The 19,126-nt window shown below is 43.0% G+C and overlaps 1 protein-coding gene across 1 annotated transcript in view; it reads left to right on the top strand.

Annotated features, from left to right (window-relative positions):
- Positions 1 to 981: 981 nt before the first annotated feature.
- Bub1b (BUB1 mitotic checkpoint serine/threonine kinase B) overlaps positions 982 to 19,126 on the top strand; it is a 54,760-nt gene continuing 36,615 nt past the window's right edge. Inside the window, exons 1-6 of the mRNA XM_038330824.1 lie at positions 982 to 1,163; positions 3,507 to 3,653; positions 10,548 to 10,607; positions 11,468 to 11,612; positions 16,648 to 16,844; positions 18,953 to 19,125. Of these exons, the coding sequence (XP_038186752.1) occupies positions 1,129 to 1,163; positions 3,507 to 3,653; positions 10,548 to 10,607; positions 11,468 to 11,612; positions 16,648 to 16,844; positions 18,953 to 19,125 (757 nt within the window). The 5' untranslated portion in view covers positions 982 to 1,128. The remainder of the gene's footprint in view (positions 1,164 to 3,506; positions 3,654 to 10,547; positions 10,608 to 11,467; positions 11,613 to 16,647; positions 16,845 to 18,952; position 19,126) is intronic.

Genomic DNA, 19,126 nt, shown 5'->3' with positions numbered 1-19,126 from the left:
CAGCTTCTTACTTTCTTCCCTTTTTCTTCTTGTGTGTGTTGTCCTGGGGATTAGACTCAGGGCCTTGATACATGCTTGGCAAGTGCTCTCTGCTGAGCCAAAGTCCCGCTCTTAGCTCACCACCCTTAAAAACAAAACCAACAAATGAAAACCCCCAACTTTTTATTTTTGAAGTAAGGCCTTCCTTGAATGGTCTTGAATGCCTGATCCTTGTTATCTCAGTCACCTGAGAAGCTGAGATATAGGCTTGTACCACCAAGTACAACCTTTAGCCCCAGGGAAGCAAGCAAGGGCTTAGCCTTGTTGTATTCTGTGTTATATTATAGTTTACAGGACACATGGCTACCCTGAATGAAAGAATGAATGGGATACTGCCAAGATACTTTAAAAGAAGCTGGTCAAAGTTAAGAAGTTGTAGAGATGAAAGGTCTTGCTGGGGAAGAGGGGAGCAGTACTAAACCAGTACAGGTGTAAGAGATAAAATGAGAACTAGGATCTAACTTTTTAAAATTCAGGGGTTCGATGGGAAACAGTTGGGTGAGAGTGGCCTGAAGATCCCTGGACAGGTGTGAGACCTAGGGCAGACAGCAAGACCTGGCAACCCAAGAACTGGGTCAGACACGTGCTCAAAGACATAACACTCAAAACATCAAAGAAACCCTTGTTCTTAAGGTGTTCCTCGCTGGATTCGAATACTGGTCTTAGAGAGGAAACTCAGAGCGAATCCGAAGAGAATGCTTAGCGTCCAAGCCTGCTGCAGCGCCTGAAAAGCCATTGAGACTAGCGCCTCAACCCAGGAACTACAACTCCCATTATGCACAGCGCAGCGCGAGTTTAGACCCGGAATAAACTACAATCCCCAGAATGCTTTGGAAGGGGGAGCGCGGAGCGTGGCTACGTCTACAGTGAGGGACCGTTAAATTTGAAACTTGGCGGCTTAGGCTTGATGGGGCGTGTGGTGGAGGCTTTGGGAAAGAGTTGGGCGCGTGTTTCATTCAGTCTAGGAGCACGGGGAGACGGTCACCGCAACTTCAGGGCTAGCTGAAGGTTGAGGAAGAATCGTCGGACTGTCGGCACCCGGGGGGAAAAGGTCTGGGGACTGGTGAGAGCAAGAACCGGGAATGCAGGATGGCGGCGGCAAGAAAGGAAGAGCTTGCTGCAAGGTGAGGCTCGGAGCCAAGCTGCTGCAGCAATGGGTGCTGAATGGGCGAGGGCAGGATCTCAGAGGTCGGGGAAAAGCAGGCGCTCCCGAGACCCCTTCTTGAAGGCGTGGAGCCCTGCTTCCAGCCGCGAGACAACACTTGGAGAGCTTGGAATTTGCCTTGAGATCTGAGTCTGCTACTTGACTTTGAACATGTATTATGGGGGGGGGGGTCTTGAGATACTAATGCAGTTTGCTGGAGTTCTGGTAGAATTCAAATTACTTATAAAGTAACTGCTTTCAACTAATAGGTGTTTCGTTATGCCAGTAGCAAAGAGGTCTAAAAAGCAGAACATTTGCTGTTTTTCCTCATATATAAAATTATAGAACAGTTTTTTCTAGGTTAAAACTTAATATGCATTTTAATTATGGAATTCACAATAGCTGGGTCATTTCCTTGTCATAAGCTGTTATTCATGCAACAGAATTTGTTGATCACCACGTGAACATTGAAGGTGGACAATAAAAGACAAAATTCCAACCCTTGTGAAGCTTAAGTTCTGGGGAAGAATGGGGAAAACAATGACTAAGACAGATTTAAAAGCAGAAAAATCAGATAGCAATCAGTATTAAAAAGTGTAAAGCCAGAGATGGCAGGTAGCATCAGGGGTGGGATTGGTGCTAGTAAAGAAAGGTTTGGATCTTAGGAGGGCACTTGTCCAAGATACACAAAGCCTTGGATTTGTTCCCTAACACTGATAGGGTAAAAAAGATTTGAACAGACTCCTCAGTAAAGAGATGGTATTTGGGCCCAAACTAGAACTAGTCATGGACACGGCTCTGGAGATAGAGGTGATTGCTAGCTACCAAGACTGGGGACCTCAGGCCTCAGTTTGGTCCCCATATGGTGGAAGGAGAGAACCAACTCTGAAAAGTTGTCCTTTGACCTCCACATACTTGCTGTGGTGCGCGCGTCAAGACAGGGTTTCTCTGTGGCTTTGGAGCCTGTCCTGGAACTAGCTCATATAGACCAGGCTGGTCTCGAACTCACAGAGATCCGCCTGCCTCTGCCTCCCCAGTGCTGGGATTAAAGGCGTGCGCCACCACCGCCTGGCGCCATTTTTTTGTTTTTGTTTTTAAAGCTAGTCATGTACATATATTGTAGTAATTTAGGAAGGGAAGCAGTTGCTGGCATGGTCATTGTCCCTGGAACACTGTCCCCAGCGAGTATGGGGTGATGTCAAGGTGAATATGACAACATAGTAATGGCTGGGCTTTCCATTTTGATTGTAATGGAAAAATCACAAGGAGAGTTTTTAGCAAAACAATGATATGACGTCCACTTAAGTGGAATTTATTTATTGGTTTGCCTGTTGATAGCTGAAACGGGAAAAGCAGAAAAAGGTGGAGACCCACAAACCTGTGAAAACCTAGAGAAAGGGGTTGCTGAACAAGATTGAAAACAGTGGATATCTTGAGAAGTGGTAGATTTCTGGATTTTTTTTCTTTTTTCTTTCTTTCTTTTTTTTTTTTTTTTTTTTTTTTTAAAGACAGGGTTTCACTACACACTCCGCAGCCCTAGCTGGCCTCCTAAGTGCTGTAACTAAAGGCTTGGGCCACCATGCCTGGCGTCTATTTCTATTTTGTTTGTTTACTGATTTTTGTTTTTTTTGAAACAGGGTTTCTTTGTATAATCCTGGTTTCCCTGGAACTCTGTAGACCAGGCTGGCCTCAAACTCACAGAGATCCACCTGCCTCTGCCTCCCGAGTGCTGGGATTAAAGGCGTGTGCCACCACTGCCCGACTTATTTCTGTTTTATTTATTTATTTGTTTGTTTTTCAAGACAGGGTTTCTCTGCAGCTTTCGAACTAGCTCTAGTAGACCAGGCTGGTCTTGAACTCACAGAGATCCTCCTGCCGCTGCCTCCCGAGTGCTGGGATTAAAGGTGTGCGCCACCACCGCCCAGTTTATTTCTATTTTAAATTGAAAGTTAAAACATGACATATTAGTTTGACAAACACTAATTTTGAATAAAACTAGATTGTTCCCTGTTAGACATGAAACTTCTAGCTTAAAAAATAGTCCACTTTGCTAAATTCATGATGATTTTACAAATTATTTTTTTGGCTTTAACTTTATTCATATAATATTATCAACAGCACCTTCGCCAAGTTTTCGCTTCCATTAGGTATAAACTTGGAAACCAGGTAGTAGGCTCAGAAGCCGAAGAGCGTGATAATGCTACCAGGGTTCCAGCTCCCTGTGTCCAACTGAAGGTCACAAAAACTCACCTGTCCAAAGATGGTGACAGTCTAGTACTGCAACAGTGTTGGACTCAGGTCTGCTTCTGTTCCTTGTTCACAGTGAAGCCATGTGCCTGGAGGGAGATGAGTGGGAGCTGAGTAAAGAAAACGTACAGCCCTTGCGGCATGGCCGGATCATGTCCACACTTCAGGGGGCTCTGGCACACCAGGAGTCGGCCTGCAACAGGACTCTTCAGCAGCAGAAGCGGTATGGAGTAGCGTAGCACGTAGTGAGCGGTTTAGGTCCAACTACAGGGTCTCTTTGTAGCACTGGCTGTCCTGGAACCTACTCTGTAGACCAGGCTAGCTTGAACTCACAGAGATTCCTGCCTCTGCCTCTCAAGTGCCGGGATTAAAGGCATGCGCCACCACCGCCCGGCGATTGCAAGCTTTTTAATTGCACGAGATGGTGTTTATTGCAGGTTAAAATGTAGTGTATAACCATACTCATTGCTTTAGGTCTTTGAAAACAGTGTTGTTATGATTAAGCTCTAGAGACACAGTATTCTGTTCTTGTTTTGGTTTGGTTTTTTTTGAGACAGGGTTACTCTGTATGTAGTACAGAGTAACTCACTATGTAGTTCCAGGCTGGCTTTGAACTCAGAGAGATCTGTCTGCCTCTGACTAACATGTGCTAGGATTACAGTATTTTATTCTTAATGCTTGTTTCTGGTGCTTGCAATTTGATCTTGTCCTTACTTCTCTACTGTCTGACTGGTGCTGACTCCCTGATGTGTTTCGTCCCCATCTCTGCCCTCCGTTGTGTTTCCCAGCTACCGTTGACAGCTCTTGCCTTCTCAATGTCTGTTCCCTGCATCATGTGTAGATAGTCCCAAGCTTGAGAAGATTCAGCTTATGGTTTTATGTGGCTGTGGGAATGATACTCATTTGGTAGAAAGCATACTTTGAATTTTGATCTTTTCAAAGAGGAGGGATACACAATTGGATTGCTCTGAAATGCTGGGCGGTCACAGAGAGGGGTGGTACTCTGCATCTCTGAGAGACTGAGCTGTGTTGCTAACTTGTGGTGTCTGGCAGGATAAATGTATTTAATGCACTTTTACCAAGGGTATTTTTTTCTTTTCCTATGGGTTTTATTTATTTATTGTTTGTTTTTGGTCAGGCCTTTTCATCGGGACCACCAGTTCCTTAGTAATGACACAGAGACTTATTAATTGTAAAAGCTCGGCCATAGCTTAGGCTTGTTACTAACGAGCTCATACAAACATTTCTCTTAGTCTGCATGACTTGTGGCTTTACCTCTTGTCTTGTCTTGCTTCCTTTGCATCTATCTTTTTCCTAGGGTCCTATGTCTGGCTGTCCCGCCTGTACCTCCTGCTGTTTAGCTTTTTATTAAACCATTAAGAAGGCACCTTGGCAAAGACACAGTGTACAAAAAGATTATCACATAATGATTGGTTGATTGATTGAGACAGGATTTTTCTGTGAAACCTTGGCTGTCCTGGGAACTCACTCTGTAGACCAGGCTGGTCTCAGCTTTACAGAGATTCTCCTAAGTGCTGGTATTAAAGGTGCACACCACAACTCCCAGGCTACTTAGGCTATTTTCAACTGTGACAGGTTTATCTGGATGTAATTCTGTTGTCAGATAACAAATGTCTTCACTCCCAAATGACCCTCCTTTTTCTACTTCCCCATTTTGGTTAATGCTACAAAACTCTTCTGAAGGACTTATTCATGATTCCCTTTTTGTTAAAAAAAAATATTTGTTTTCAATTATTTTTTTCTTTTGTTTTCAATTATGTGTATATGTGTAAGAGTGTGTGTGTGTGTGTGTGTGTGTATACAAGTTCCCAAGGAGGTCAGAAAGGGCTTTGATCATCCCTGTGAGCTAGAGCTGTAGGCTGCTGTGAGCTGCCTAGCATGGGCACACTGCTCTGCAAGAACAGCCAGCATGCTTTCTTAACCCCTGAACTCCCTGAGCCAGCTCTTCAGCCTTCTCTCTCTCTCTGGGATGGCTCCAGGGCCTCCTGAGTACGGAGCCCACATTTTACCATTGAGCTACCTGCAGCACTGACATCCCCGCAGAGCAGAGGATAATGTAGTTGGAAGGATGGCTCGGGTTTTTAAGTGTGCTAGTAAAGCGGTGCATTCGTCCTAGAGCCTGGCTTAGGGGTCTCCTCTCTCTTCCCTTCCTTAGGGGTCTCTCCTCTCTCACTCTCCCCTCCGGGAAGCACCTGCTGATATGTCTGTCAAAGCCACTTTGCCTGCTCTGGAGTTTTGTTGTTTGTTTGGGGTGGTGCCTTGCTTTGTAGCCTAGGCTTGCTTTAACTTGTGGTCACCTCCTGCAGTCTCCTAGGTGATGTCAACATGCCCAGCTTATTGTAGAATTTTTTTTATAAATAGGATGGTAGTTGGTTTTTTGTTTTGTTTTGTTTTTGTGTTTGTTTTACTCTTTTGGCTCTTTACTCTTTGGGGGCCTGCCCCTCAGCTCCTCAATAATCACACATGGAGATTTATTCTTTCTTATAAATGCCCGGCCTTAGCTTGGCTTGTTTCTAGCCAGCTTTTCTTTTCCTTTTCTTTTGTCTTTCTTGGGTTTCTCTGTAGCTTTAGAGCCTGTCCTGGGACTAGCTCTTGTAGATCAGGCTGGCCTCGAACTCACAGAGATCCGCCTGTCTCTGCCTCCCGAGTGCTGGGATTGAAGGTGTGCGCCACCACAGCTCGATTTAGCCAGCTTTTCTTAAATTATCCCAACTACCTTTTGCCTCGGGGCTTTTATCTTTCTCTATTTCTGTATACCTTTCTTTACTTCTTACTCCGTGGGTGTAGCTGGCCCCTGATGTCCTGTTCTCCTTGTTCGCCCCTCCTTTCTCCTTTTCTCCTCTCTGCTTGCTAGCCTCGCCTATCCTTCCTTCTATCACACTACTGACCGTTGTTCACTTTATTGGGACCAACCATCAGCAAAGAATCCCAGCTTCCCAGTTAATCAAATGCAGCATAAACAAAAGTAACACACCTGAAAACAATATTCCCCAGCACCTTTCTTCTTACTCTGTGGTTTGCTGTGTAGCTAGGTGGCTGACCCCCATGTCCTCCTCTCCTCTTCTCTGCTCCTTGACCTTTTCTTCTAGATTTCTCGTCCTATTTATTCTCTCTGCCTGCCAGCCCTATACTTCTCTCTTGCCTTGCTGTTGGTCGTTCAGCTTTTTATTAGACCAATCAGGTGTTTTAGGCAAAGTAACACCACTTCACAGAGTTACACAAATGCAACCTAAAAGAACGTAACACATCTTCGCATCATTAAACAAATATTCCATAGTATAAACAAATGTAACACAGCAAGTAATATTCTACAACATAGACTCATGGATCTTTCATTTAGTGTAATTTTAAGTACTTTTCATGTCACATATATCAGTAGTCTCCCTTTTTATAGCTGAGTAAGTATTCTAATATTCACCAGTTGTTGGACGTTTTGGTTTGTTCTTTTGCACTTTGTAAATGAGCCCACTGTGGATTTTTGACAAGGCTTTTTGTGAACATCATCCTCACCCCACCCCCTTGGAATGGAATTGTTAGATCACAGAGTGTCTTAAACCTAGGACCATAAAGGCCGGTGATCTACTGGAAAAATTCCTCTTTTCTTTGATATATTATAGTTGCTTCCTAGTTCCTACCCCTATTTTTACTTCTTAAAACCTTTACTGGAGCCCAGCCTGGTCATCTTGATAAACAACAAAATGTAATGATTATCCAAATTATTCTATTATTAATAAAAACTTGGGAGACAGATAGTAGGGTATGAACCTGGTAGATTCAAAAAGCCACAGAGAAAAGCAAGCTGACCCTCCTCTCTGCTTTTCCAAGATCCAAAAAGGCCCAAAAAACTCTGGTTCATTCTGGTCAGCTTAGCCTGAACTCCGTCCTCTGGGTCAAGGTTGAGTTTATTAGCAGTTTTGGAGGACAGCCTACAAATCCTCAACAACAAAACACCTTTACTATCTGTTCTTGGCAAGTACCATGCCTGTTTTGTATTGTTGACTGTTTTTTCACTTTTATACTTTGGTTTTTTTTTTTTTTGTTTTTTTTTTTTATTAGGGGTATATTATTTTGTGTCAAACTGTTTTGTTTGTTTATCTATTGATTTGAGGCAAGACTTCACCAAATATCTTAGGCTATTTTTGAGCTTACTGTGGTAGCCCAGACTGGCCCTGAATTTACAGGATTTTGGTCTCAGTGTCTATTGTGCTACAATTACAGACATATACCATTTGGCTATTTTATTATTAGTATTGTTTGTTTTTCAAGATGACTTCTCTGTGTAGTCCTGACTGTCATGGAACTCGCTCTGTAGACCATGCTGGCCTCAAACTCAGGTATCTGCCTGCCTCTGCCTCCCAATGCTGGGATTAAAGGCACGTACCACTGTACTCAGTTTAGCATTTTATTTATAATAATTATTGTGTATATTTTTAGTACTTGATGTTTTAATACGTGTCTAAATTTTAGTCATTTTTCACACTCCCCCTTTGCGTTCTCTTATCCCCTCTAACTTTTGCTGAACTTCCTTTTCTTCCCAATAAGATCATTCTTGTTTTCATGTTTCTGCTTTGTTTTGTTGTGTTGTGGCGTGTGTGGGTGGGTGGGGGGGAGGAGAGAGAGAGAGAGAGAGAAAGAGAGAGAGAGAGAGAGAAAGCGAGAAAGCAAGCGCTCCATTGAGTTCAATTAGGGTTGGTTGATTACATGAATTGTGGGGTACTGGATCATGGGTAACCTAGTGACTCTAGCCCTAAAAACCATGATTTGACCCTCCAGCAACCATTAGCTAGCTGCCTGTGGGGACTCATGAGCCCTTCCTCACCCAGGGTTGAATGTCACTGGGCCTCATCATGGTTTTACTTTGTTTTGTTTTTTAGGATTATTTATGTGTGGAGGTCAGAAGACAACTTGCAGGAATCTGTTCTCTTCTCAGGAGTTCTAGGGACCCAACTCCTGTCCTCAGGGTTGGCAGTGAGTGCGTTTACAAACCATTGATCATCTCACTGGCCAGTGGGTGTGTTCTTGTCTTGTGCACGCACAACACTGCTGTGTGTTGGTGGTTGCGATAGTCGTGTCATGGCCAGGAAACATTTTATGATGCTTTTCTTCATTCTCCATCCCTTAGGATCTTCCCACCCTCTCTTCTGTGTTGTCCCTGAGCCTGGGAGGGGGTGATGCAGATGCGGTTGAGGCTGAGCAGCTGCAGTCCTTGGTTCTCAGCTCTTTTCCTGGCTAGGAGTCTGCCTTTACTGTCCCCGCCACAACAGGCTTCGCTAACCAAGGCTGATGCATATTCCCTCTTGGGCTCCTATCCTTACATGCATGTTCCCACACAGACAGAAACACTATTAAAAATAAATCTTTATTTAAATTGATTTTATTGAGCTCTTACATTTTTCTCTGTTCCCCTCTCTTCCTCCCCCTCCCCTTCAATCCTCTCCCATGGTTCCCATGCTTCCAATTTACTCAGGAGATCTTGTCTTCTACTTCCCATGTAGATTAGATCCATGTGTGTCTCTCTTAGGGTCCTCATTGTTGTCTAGGTTCTCTGGGATTGTGATTTGTGGGCTGGTTTTCTTTGCTTTATGTTTAAAAATCACTTATGAGTGAGTACATATCATAATTTTCTGAGTCTGAGTCACCTCACTCAATATGGTGTTTTCTAGATCCATCCATTTGCCTGCAAATGTCAAGCTGTCATTACTTTTTTCTGCTGTGTAGTACTCCATTGTATAAATGTACCACATTTTTCTAAAAATAAATCTTTAAAAATATAAACAAACCTAATAGGTATTATTATGATCCCGTTTTATAGGTGAAGAAATTAAAAACAGCAAAGTAACTATCATTGTTTAAATTAATGAATGCTGGGATTAGTGGAGGCCTGTAACACCACACCTGGTTTAGAATATTAATTTTTTTGTTGTTTGTTTGTTTTGGTTTTTTTGAGACAGGGTTTCTCTGTGTAGCCTTGCTGTCCTGGAACTAGCTCTTGTAGACTAGGTTGGCCTCGAACTCACAGAGATCTGCCTGCCTCTGCCTCCCAAGTGCTGGGATTAAAGACGTGTGCCACCATCGCCTGGCAATTATTTCTATTTTTATGTGTTTAAGATTTTTTATTAGTTTTTATTGAGGTATATGTATATGTGGCTGTGTACATATGGGCACAGGTGCCTGCTAAGGCCAGAGGCTTCAGATCCCTATAACCTGGAGTTCAAGGTGATTGTGATACACCCTTTTTGGGTGCTCTGTAAGAGCCCTGTTTTTTTGAAAGATTCTATTTTTGGAAGGATACTGGAGAGATGACTCAGTGATTCAAAGCACTGTTCTTGTAGAGGATTCAGATTTGGTTCCCAGCCCTCTTGGTGGCTCACAGCCAGCTGTACTTCTTTCACATTCTCTTCTAGCCTCCTTGGGCCCTGCACACATGTAGCACACATATATACCTAGGCAAACACTCGAATACATAAAATAAAGCTGCAGATAGTTGAGAGACTCCTTATGCAGGTGCTCGGAAACTCGGGTAGTCTGCAAGAGCAAGCAGCACACACTTAGCCTCCAATTAGTAAAGCTATGTGGGAAAGATTAGAAGGTGTGTCCTTGTTGGGGGAACAGCATCACTGGGGGTGGGCTTTGAGGTTTTAAAAGTGCACACCAGGTCCAGTTAGCTTGTGGGTCAACATCAAAAGCCCTCGGTGATGCTCTGTGTTAAGCTCTAGGCTATGCCGGCCTGCTGCCATTCTTCCTGCCACAATGGCCGTGGACTCTAAATCATCTGACACTGTAGGCCACACCCCCAATAAACTCTTCCTTCTCTTGGTCACTGTGTTTCACCACAGCAGCAGAAAGTGACTGAGACAGCACTCTTACCTGCTGAGCCCTCTCTCCAGCCCAAACAGCATTCCATAATTAATTTGGTGTGATTCTGTTTTGTTTTGCTTTTTGTTTTATTGCACTGGCAACTGAGTCACTGTACCACTGAGCTAAACCCCCAATCTAACCTTAGGATAGTTGTTTAGATCAATTTGAAGCACTTGAGGGGTGACTAGAAATGAGCCCTGTCAGCTGTGTGTGCTAACACGGTCTGTTTCAATTCCAGGGTGTTTGAATCCGAAATCCGCTTTTACTCTGGAAGTGACCCTCTGTGTGTGTGGGACCGGTGAGTATTGTAAGTGGAAGGAGCAACAGAGGCATCCACAGGTGAATCTTTTGGGCCTTGTTTCTGAAACTGAGAGCTATGGAGTGAAGTGGTGAACAGAGCAGAAAGTGTTGTCTTGGCGAGGCCGACTTCTGGAACAGCCACAGTGGTTTTCTGAGGCTGTGCGTAGAGCCCAGGACTTTACACATGCCAAGGAAGAAGGGCTGTAGTGCTGAGTTAAGCTCAGTTTCCCTGGGGGCTTTAAGACTGGAGTATGACACAACTTTGAGGTGCGTTTGTCCATCATTTTCCACAGCATTTGTTGCAGGTACTTCAAGAGAGTTTGAGAGATAGAGGCTTAGGATTTGTCATTAAGGACTGCTAAAGATATATACATTGAATACATTAAATAGTTTTTGCTGAAAATTTGAGAATAGAGGGCTAGAACAATGGCTCGTCTGTTAAGAGCACCGCTGCACTTGCAGAGAGGCTTGGGTTGGCTTCCCAGCTCTCATGTGGCAGCTTGCAACCTATGGAAGTCCAGTCCCAAGGGATCTGATGCCCTCTTCTGGCCTCTGCTTGCCCTACACACATGTGGTACACAGGCACATGCAGACAAAACCCATACACACAAATAATAAAATAAGCAAATCCAGAATGGGTTAGGTGTGGTGGCACATGCCTTTAATCCCAGGATTCAGGAGGCAGAGGCAAGCATGTCTCTTTGAGTTGAGCGCAGCCTGGTCATTGTTGAGTACAGGCCAGCCAGGGCTAAATAAGTCTCTGTCTCAACACAAGCAAAATACCCATTCAGAATGAGGCTTAGAACTAGAGCAAAAAGTATGCATCAATTCAAAATCTTTCTTTCGCTTCCCATCCAGGTATATTAGCTGGACAGAGCAGAACTATCCTCAAGGGGGAAAGGAGAGTAACATGTCAACGTTACTAGAGCGAGCTATAGAAGCTCTACATGGAGAGAAGCGTTACTATAGTGACCCCCGCTTTCTCAACCTCTGGCTCAAATTGGTAAGTGTCATCTGAATTAAAAATATTAAATGAGGTTTTTCCTTTAGAGGTCTTAGGAGTAAACAATTGGAACCGCCAGTAACCATTCGAGCTAGGCATGGTGATCCATAAACTCTGCTTGGGAGTCTGAGCCTGGAGGATCACAAGCTGATGCTATTCCGGTCTACATTGTTAGATCCTGTTTTATAAAACTAGCCAAACGCCTTGAAAAAACAAAACAGATGTTAACATTGATAGAACATCTAAATGCACCATCATTTTTTTTAGTAACTTCTATGTTTATTGTTTAAAAGATTTTATTCATTTTTATTCTATGTGTATGAGTGTTTTCCTGCTGTTTGTAAGTGTGTTCTTGGAGGGTATTGGATCCCCTGGGTGGCAGGGAAACAAAGGGGTAGCTTCGTTTTTCTGGCACCCGGACCTAAATAATCACACAGAAACTATATTAATTACAACACTGCTTGGCCAACAACTTAGATGTATTCCTACCTAGCTCTTATATCTTAAAATAACCCATTTCTATTTATCTGTGTATTGTCATGAGGCAGTGCCGTCTTTCTCCTTCGGCATCTCTCTGACTCCACCTACTCTTTCTATAGCTGTTCAGCTTTCCCGCCTGACTTTACTCTGCTAAGCCATTGGCTAAAACAGCCTTATTCATCAACCAATAAAAGCAACATATATACAGAAGGACATCTCATAACATTTGTGAGCCTCCCTGTTGGTACTGGGAACTGAACCTGGGTCCTCTGAAGAGCAAATCCTCTTAACTGTTGAGCCTGCTCTCTCCAGTTCCAGTTCTGTGTTCAGCGAATACCCTAAGCCCAGACCTATTAGTATAAGCCTATGATCCAACTACTTGGGAGGCTCAGACAGGAGGATCACAGAGCAAAGCTCTGCCTGGGCAATATAATATACTCAAGGCCAGCCCAGGGAAGTTAGTAAGATTCTTTCTCAAAATACAGTAAGAGATGAATGGGAGTCCCTTATCGGTGGACTGCTTTTCTAATGCTGCATAGTGGCAGGTTCAAATCCCAGTAGCAGTGAAAAAAATATCAGTTCACAGTAAAGTAGAAATCTTCAAATATGTATGCACACACGTGTACACATACGTGCACACAGGCTCCTTCCTCACAGATAATCTGAAGCCCTGGTCAAGACAACCATTACATTGAAATGTTCAGCTGTAAAATTACCAGCAGGAACTAAATTTTGTATATGGAGCAACAAAGCACATAATAAACTACTTTGCTTGAAAAAGTTTCTTTGTGAGGGTGTTCAAAGGTGTAACTGCTGAATTCCTCACAGCATACCTTTCTTTCGCTTTATGAAAAGATTTTTCTAGTCAGTTGTTTTATAAATGATTCCTGTAATTTAGCTAAAAAAAATGTTACTAGAAAATCAGTATTTTTAGGTGAAGAGGTAAAATTAGTTTGAATGTTTAGAAGTTGCCAAGAAATATTTCACTTTTGAGTCTGTTCATCTAGCCATATTGTCTTTTTGTTTGTTTGTTTGTTTTTCGAGACAGCTCTGGCTGGCCTGGAACTCATTCTGTAGACCAGGCTGGCCTGGAACTCAGAGATCCGCCTGCTTCTTCCTCTCGAGTGCTGGGGTTAAAGGTGTGTGCTACTGTCACTCAGCTGCCATATTGTCTTTTTATTTATGTTGTGTCTTAAATGTTCTTATTCAACACTCTGAGTAATTTGACCTTTATTGGTTATGGTGTATGTAAGAGCAAAGGTCACTCAGAAAGCTGCATGTATTAAATTGTTGTGAAGCTTTATTTGTGCAATGACAGAACCCTAAAGTGAGTTTTCCTAAAGCACCACGAGAAAACATTACTAATGTAAAGAAAACATTATTTACTGAAATCAATTATGCAAACTTAAACTATGAAACAATTGTTTTTGTTAGAAATGTAAATGGACGCTGGACAGAACAGTGCAAGACTGTAATTACTCAAAAGTTTGAGGCTAACCTTCGCTATTAGGGAGTTCCAAGCCAGGGATACATGGCACAACCCTATCTCCAAAATCCAAAATAAAATAAGGTTAAAAATTTTTTAGGCCGGGCGGTGGTGGCGCACGCCTTTAATCCCAGCACTCGGGAGGCAGAGGCAGGCGGATCTCTTGAGTTCGAGGCCAGCCTGGTCTACAAGAGCTAGTTCCAGGACAGGCTCTAGAAACTACAGGGAAACCCTGTCTCGAAAAAAAAAATTTTTTTTAGATGGGATGTTTGATTTAGTTCACATTTGTCAAATAAAAAAAAATTTAAATGGAGTATTTCATTGTAGTGATGAGCTGCGGGCAGGCCTGCTTTTCGTCCCACATGGTTAGCTTTACACCCGAAATAACAACACACAAACTGTATTCATTTAAACACTGCCTGGCCATTAGCTCTAGCCTCTTACTAAGTCTTACATTTTGCTTTAACTCATATTTAGTAATCTGTGTAGCACCACAAGGGGTGGCTTACCAGGAGAGATCTTAACCTGCCTCGCGGAGAGGAGAGGCATGGCGATTGTCCCAGAGAAGAGAGGCATGGCGATTGCCCGAGGCATCTGCCTTACTCCCAGCATCCTGTTCTGTCTACTCCACCCACCTATGTTCTAACCTATCAGGCCAAGCAGTTTCTTTATTAATTAGCCAATGAAACAGCAGATAGATAGAAACACTCCTACATCATTCATTATTCCAGACTAGTCCCATAAAACTCTGGCAAGAAACAAGGATATTTGTAGGCAGCAGTGCTTTCTACCTTTGTGGGGCCTATTTTATTAGAGAAGCTAAGTTCGAAACATTGAGTGTAAGTGTAGCAGCAACATTCCAAAAGGCTGCATATGTTAAATTGTTACAGGGAAGGTACAGGAAGACAGAAGCACCTGGTCTAGTATTTTAGGTTAGGAACAGATGATAGACTCTTGTACAAAGTGTGATGTACTAAATTTTAGCATTTTTAATTTGTATATTCCTCTTAGAAAGCAACTGATTACTTTTAGCATAATTTGACTTCTAGGGGTTTGTTTCCTTTGTGTGTTACAGTGTATTTTACAAGTGAGCCATCTCCTCAGACTGCTTCAGTTATTTTTAAATGGATGCATAGTGTTACATTAATTAACATTCTCTAGTTTGTTAACCAATTTTCCTGTATTTAAACAACTTCTAATTTTGCTCAATAAATAAAAATTTTTAAAAGAATCTCTTCATGCATTTTACATTTGTCCCTTAACCTCCTAGAGGGACTAGAAAGGTGGCTTGGTTGTTGAAGGGCTTGCTGTACAAGCAGAAGGCCCTGAGTCCTGATCCCAGCGCTCATGCAAAGCATCTGCAGTCCTGGTGTGGGGGAGTTCCCCCGAGCTCAATGGTCAGCCAGGCTTGCAGAACCAGTGAGCTCCAGGTTGAGTGAAAGCCCTTGTTTCAAAAGATACAGTCATTATGGAGGAAGACGCCTGTCTCTACCCCCATGTGCGCCTATCCACACTGGTACACCAGCACACAGACAGAAGGAGGAGGCATGGCCTCACTCATGTCTAGGCTGGCCTGTTGCTTCTCCCTCTCGAGCGCTGGCATTGACTGAGCAGTCACAGAAGCATGGCCAGTGATTCTTGTAATTGCTGTGGCTACTGGGGCCGCCAGGCTGTGTAGTGCTTGGATCCATTTCTCTACTCATTCTTTTAACTGTGATAATACTGTGTGCTGGGCCCAGCTGCTCTCCTTAACCTTTCAGCAGAAGAACGTGGTCTCCAACCACTCTGAAGTGCTGCTGCCTAATTCCCAGCTGTCAGTGCTCAGTGCTCTTTGGGTATTTCCACATGGAAAGGGCCTAAGGCCAGGCCTTCCTATCTTTACTGCCAAAACCCCATTAGGTCATCCTAGCCTATGAACTCTCCCCATGTGGCCCTGGAGTCTGCTTTAAAGCCTCTACTTCCTCTCCTCCTGTCCTCTCCCTAGGTGTTGATCCCCCCAACACTCCTCCTTATCTTCCTGCAGTGTGTGCTTTCAGCAAGAGCAGGCTCACAGCAGTGTGCTGTAATGCTCCGATAGAGCAAGCTTAAACTCTGATTCGAGTTCTTTTCTAGTAGTTTAGTGGCGTAACTAATTGCACTGTGATGTCAGTCTAATAATACAAACAATGGAGGCTTGCTATTTATTCTGAGTGTGAATTAACTACTTATTCTAACTATTGTTTTTATGTGTTAAATGACATTGAAGTATTGCTCAATAAAAATTTGAGGCCAGCTGTGGTGGATCTGTCTGTAATGCCAGCACTTGAGAGGCAGAAGCAAGAGAATTACTGTAGGTTCAAGGATATCCTGATCTAAATACTGAGTTCCAGGCTAGCCTGGGCTATGAGCGAGACTGTCCCCAATAAATAAACAAACAAACAAATAAATAGTTTATATGTATATATAAAGAATACAGTAAAATAAAGTTTTCTTATGGCTAGGAGATGTAGAAATGTGTCAAAACCTAGTATGAAATTTTAATGTTTCCTCTTTTGCAGTTAAAATTTTATCTACTATACCTAATTACATAGTTCCTTAAATATAGACTTGACCAAATCTTGCCTTTGCTTTTAAATCTCTCAGCACAGAATATATTTATCATCAGATAGAAGCAGAATCAATTGGACTGACATTTAAGACCTGTCCCAGCCTTTACTCCAGACTCCCCGTCTTGCCCTGCCCTGGTAGAGTTTCTCCTGTCTTCACTCACCTTAGATGTGAAGGGAACACCCTACTCTTCCCTGCTGTCTGCGGAACCACCAGTTCCCCTCCAGTCAGCTAAAGGTCACCTGTTTGAAGCCTTTCAGTCTCTTCCTTTTTTTCTTGCAAGTCAATCTCTTACTCTTGTCCCTTTCTTGGGTCCTTATTCCAGTATATTTTAATACTGGGTTAATTATAATATAATTATAAGATAGATACATATTCCCAGTGCAGGAATTGCAGATAGTTTCCCTAGTGTGTGTTTGGCACACACGGGTGTTGACAAGTGGAAGGAGGCTTGACTGACTGTTACCACTTTTGCTGTTCCAGGGCCATCTGTGCAATGAGCCCTTGGATTTGTACAGCTACTTACACAGCCAGGGGATTGGTGTCTCCCTTGCCCAGTTCTACATTTCATGGGCTGAAGAATACGAAGCTAGAGAAAACTTCAAGAGAGCAGACGCAGTGTTCCAGGAAGGGATTGAACGCAAGGCCGAGCCCCTGGAAAGACTGCAGTCCCAGCACAGGTAGCTGGTTTCTCTGAAGCTCGCCTTAACCCTTGATTAGATATCCAAAGAATGCTCTGTTGAGTTACATTTACTTCGTTACCATTTGGCTTTTAAAGATTTCTTTTTGTTTTATGGTAAATCCATTTGGGTGTGGTTACATGTTTTACCATTCTCAAGTGTGGACTGATTCTGGACCCTGTAGAGAATGAGCTCGTGCTGTTCTTCCCTAACCCTCACAAACACTGTAGTTGTATTGTTCCAAGGATGTCATAGAACAGCCACAGTATGTTTGCTTCAAGATAGGGTTCCTCTGTGTAGCTCTGACTGTCCTGGCCTCAAACTCACTGAGATCTGCCTGCTTCAGCCTCTGATTGCTGGGGTTAGAGGCTTAAAATGGCCTTTATTCCAGCATTTTAAAAAATGGTTTATTTTTATAACCTTTTGAGTTTAGTTCCTTTAATTGTGCTTTTAAGAATTCCTTACAAGGCTTTTGTAATATATAGGATTTGCAAGTGTTTTTTTCCTCGATTAAGTAGTTTTTATTTTTTTTATTTAAATTTATGGTGTTGGGAGATGGAACCCAAGCCCTCATTAATTATTATTTTAACTATCAAATAGAATAAAAAATTTCAATTTTGAAAAACTCCATTGTATGAATTAAGCTTTTTGTGTTGTATCTGTCTATTCTGGTTCCTGGCAGCAATGGTGACTTATATTCTAGGACCTGACACCATCTTCTGGCCTCCACTGGTACCAGACACATGGAGTACACAGGCGTATATCAGACAAAACACTCATATGTATAAAATAAAATTAGATTTAAAAATTAGATGCTTTTACTTTTATCTCATGGGTCATAGTTATAATAACTATTTTAAAATCTGAAAAGAATACAGTTTTTAGAAATGAAAAGCTCTGAAAGCATCAGCATGTGGGCAGTCTTGAAGTCAGCGTTTGTCATTATTTTCCCTTGAGAATTAGCCACATTTTCCTGTTAATTTATGTGTGAAGGAATGTGTTGCAGGCAGGGCATTTATTCTGATAGTGTGCTGGATCCTGTTTAGTGGCAGTCTCTGGAGAGTGAGCGGTGATGCCCATTGTCCTAGACAACTGAATTCCAACTGTCACACAACCTATGGCAGTGGTTGTTGTATATGGTCAGTTCAGCCTTTGTCCTTTGAGGTGCTGTTGGGTCTGTCTCCTACATGTGCTGCTGGGCTAGTGTGAGACTTGGGTAGTGGATCACGTCAGAGTTCAGTTCTCCAGGCCTTTTCTTTGTGCTTAGCTCGGGAGTGAGCATGGGGGAGTTAGGAGTTCCCGATCTCCAGCGTATTCCTCTCCGCTATTCTTCTAGTAGTTTCTGGCCCTCAGAATCCCCCGCTTCCGTTCCTTTGGTCAGAAAGAATTTCTCAAGGAGTTGTAGGGTTTCCCAAATCACCATCACAGTAGATAAGCACAAGAGAAAACAAGCACAGGGTGTCTAAGCGCCACACCACCGCAGTTCTCCTGCTTTGTTGACCCTCCAGAGTCATGGGTTCTCTTTATGTGTTTAGAGTTTCAGGTCGAGGCTGCAGGCTTGTACTGTGTCCTAGTGAGCACCACAATCTATTTACTTCTTTCTTTTCCAATATATTATAAAATTATAGCAGCAACAGCAGAGAAGTTTTGTTTTCAAATTTCTGCCAACTGTGCTAAAGTAAGATGTGTTGTATGTTTTTCATATGGTTTGTAAGAAAAGCTGTATGTGGTGAGGGGCGGATGTGGCAGGACACTAGCTAGCCATTGGTGGGTCCAGGCGAAGGGCGTTTGGATATATTCATTCACTCTTTCCACAGTTCTGCCATTCTTATTTTTAATTTGAAACTGAATTTCATCAATTTTCTAGTCTTAGCTGATCCTCTGATCAATCTGATGATAACTTTTAGAGTATTTTCAATGGGTCAAACGAATGTTTTAATGGACCCTGAGTCGTCCAGCTATGACGTCCTTACGTCTTGAGCTTGCTCTCCTTGTTCATAGAGAACAAGTCTCCTGGGTCAGTTATATGCAGTTTTCTCTAGTCTGCTTTTGTTGTGTGAGAACTGGTCATTTCAATTAAAAGCCGATCGTCCTTTGTCATACCTTAGACAGTTCCAGGCCCGAGTGTCCCGACAAGCTCTCTCGGCACTTGAGAACGAAGAGGAGGAGGAGGAGGCCTTGGGGTCCTCTGTGCCACAGAGAAGCACACTAGCTGAGCTGAAAAGCAGAGGGAAGAAGATGGCGAAGGCGCCCATCAGCCGAGTCGGAGGTGCTCTGAAGGG

Source organism: Arvicola amphibius, chromosome 5 (genome assembly GCF_903992535.2).
Source record: "Arvicola amphibius chromosome 5, mArvAmp1.2, whole genome shotgun sequence".
Classification (NCBI taxonomy): Eukaryota; Metazoa; Chordata; class Mammalia; order Rodentia; family Cricetidae; genus Arvicola; species Arvicola amphibius.
The sequence above is the reverse complement of the archived record's forward strand: the minus strand, read 5'-3'. Positions and strand labels throughout refer to the sequence as shown.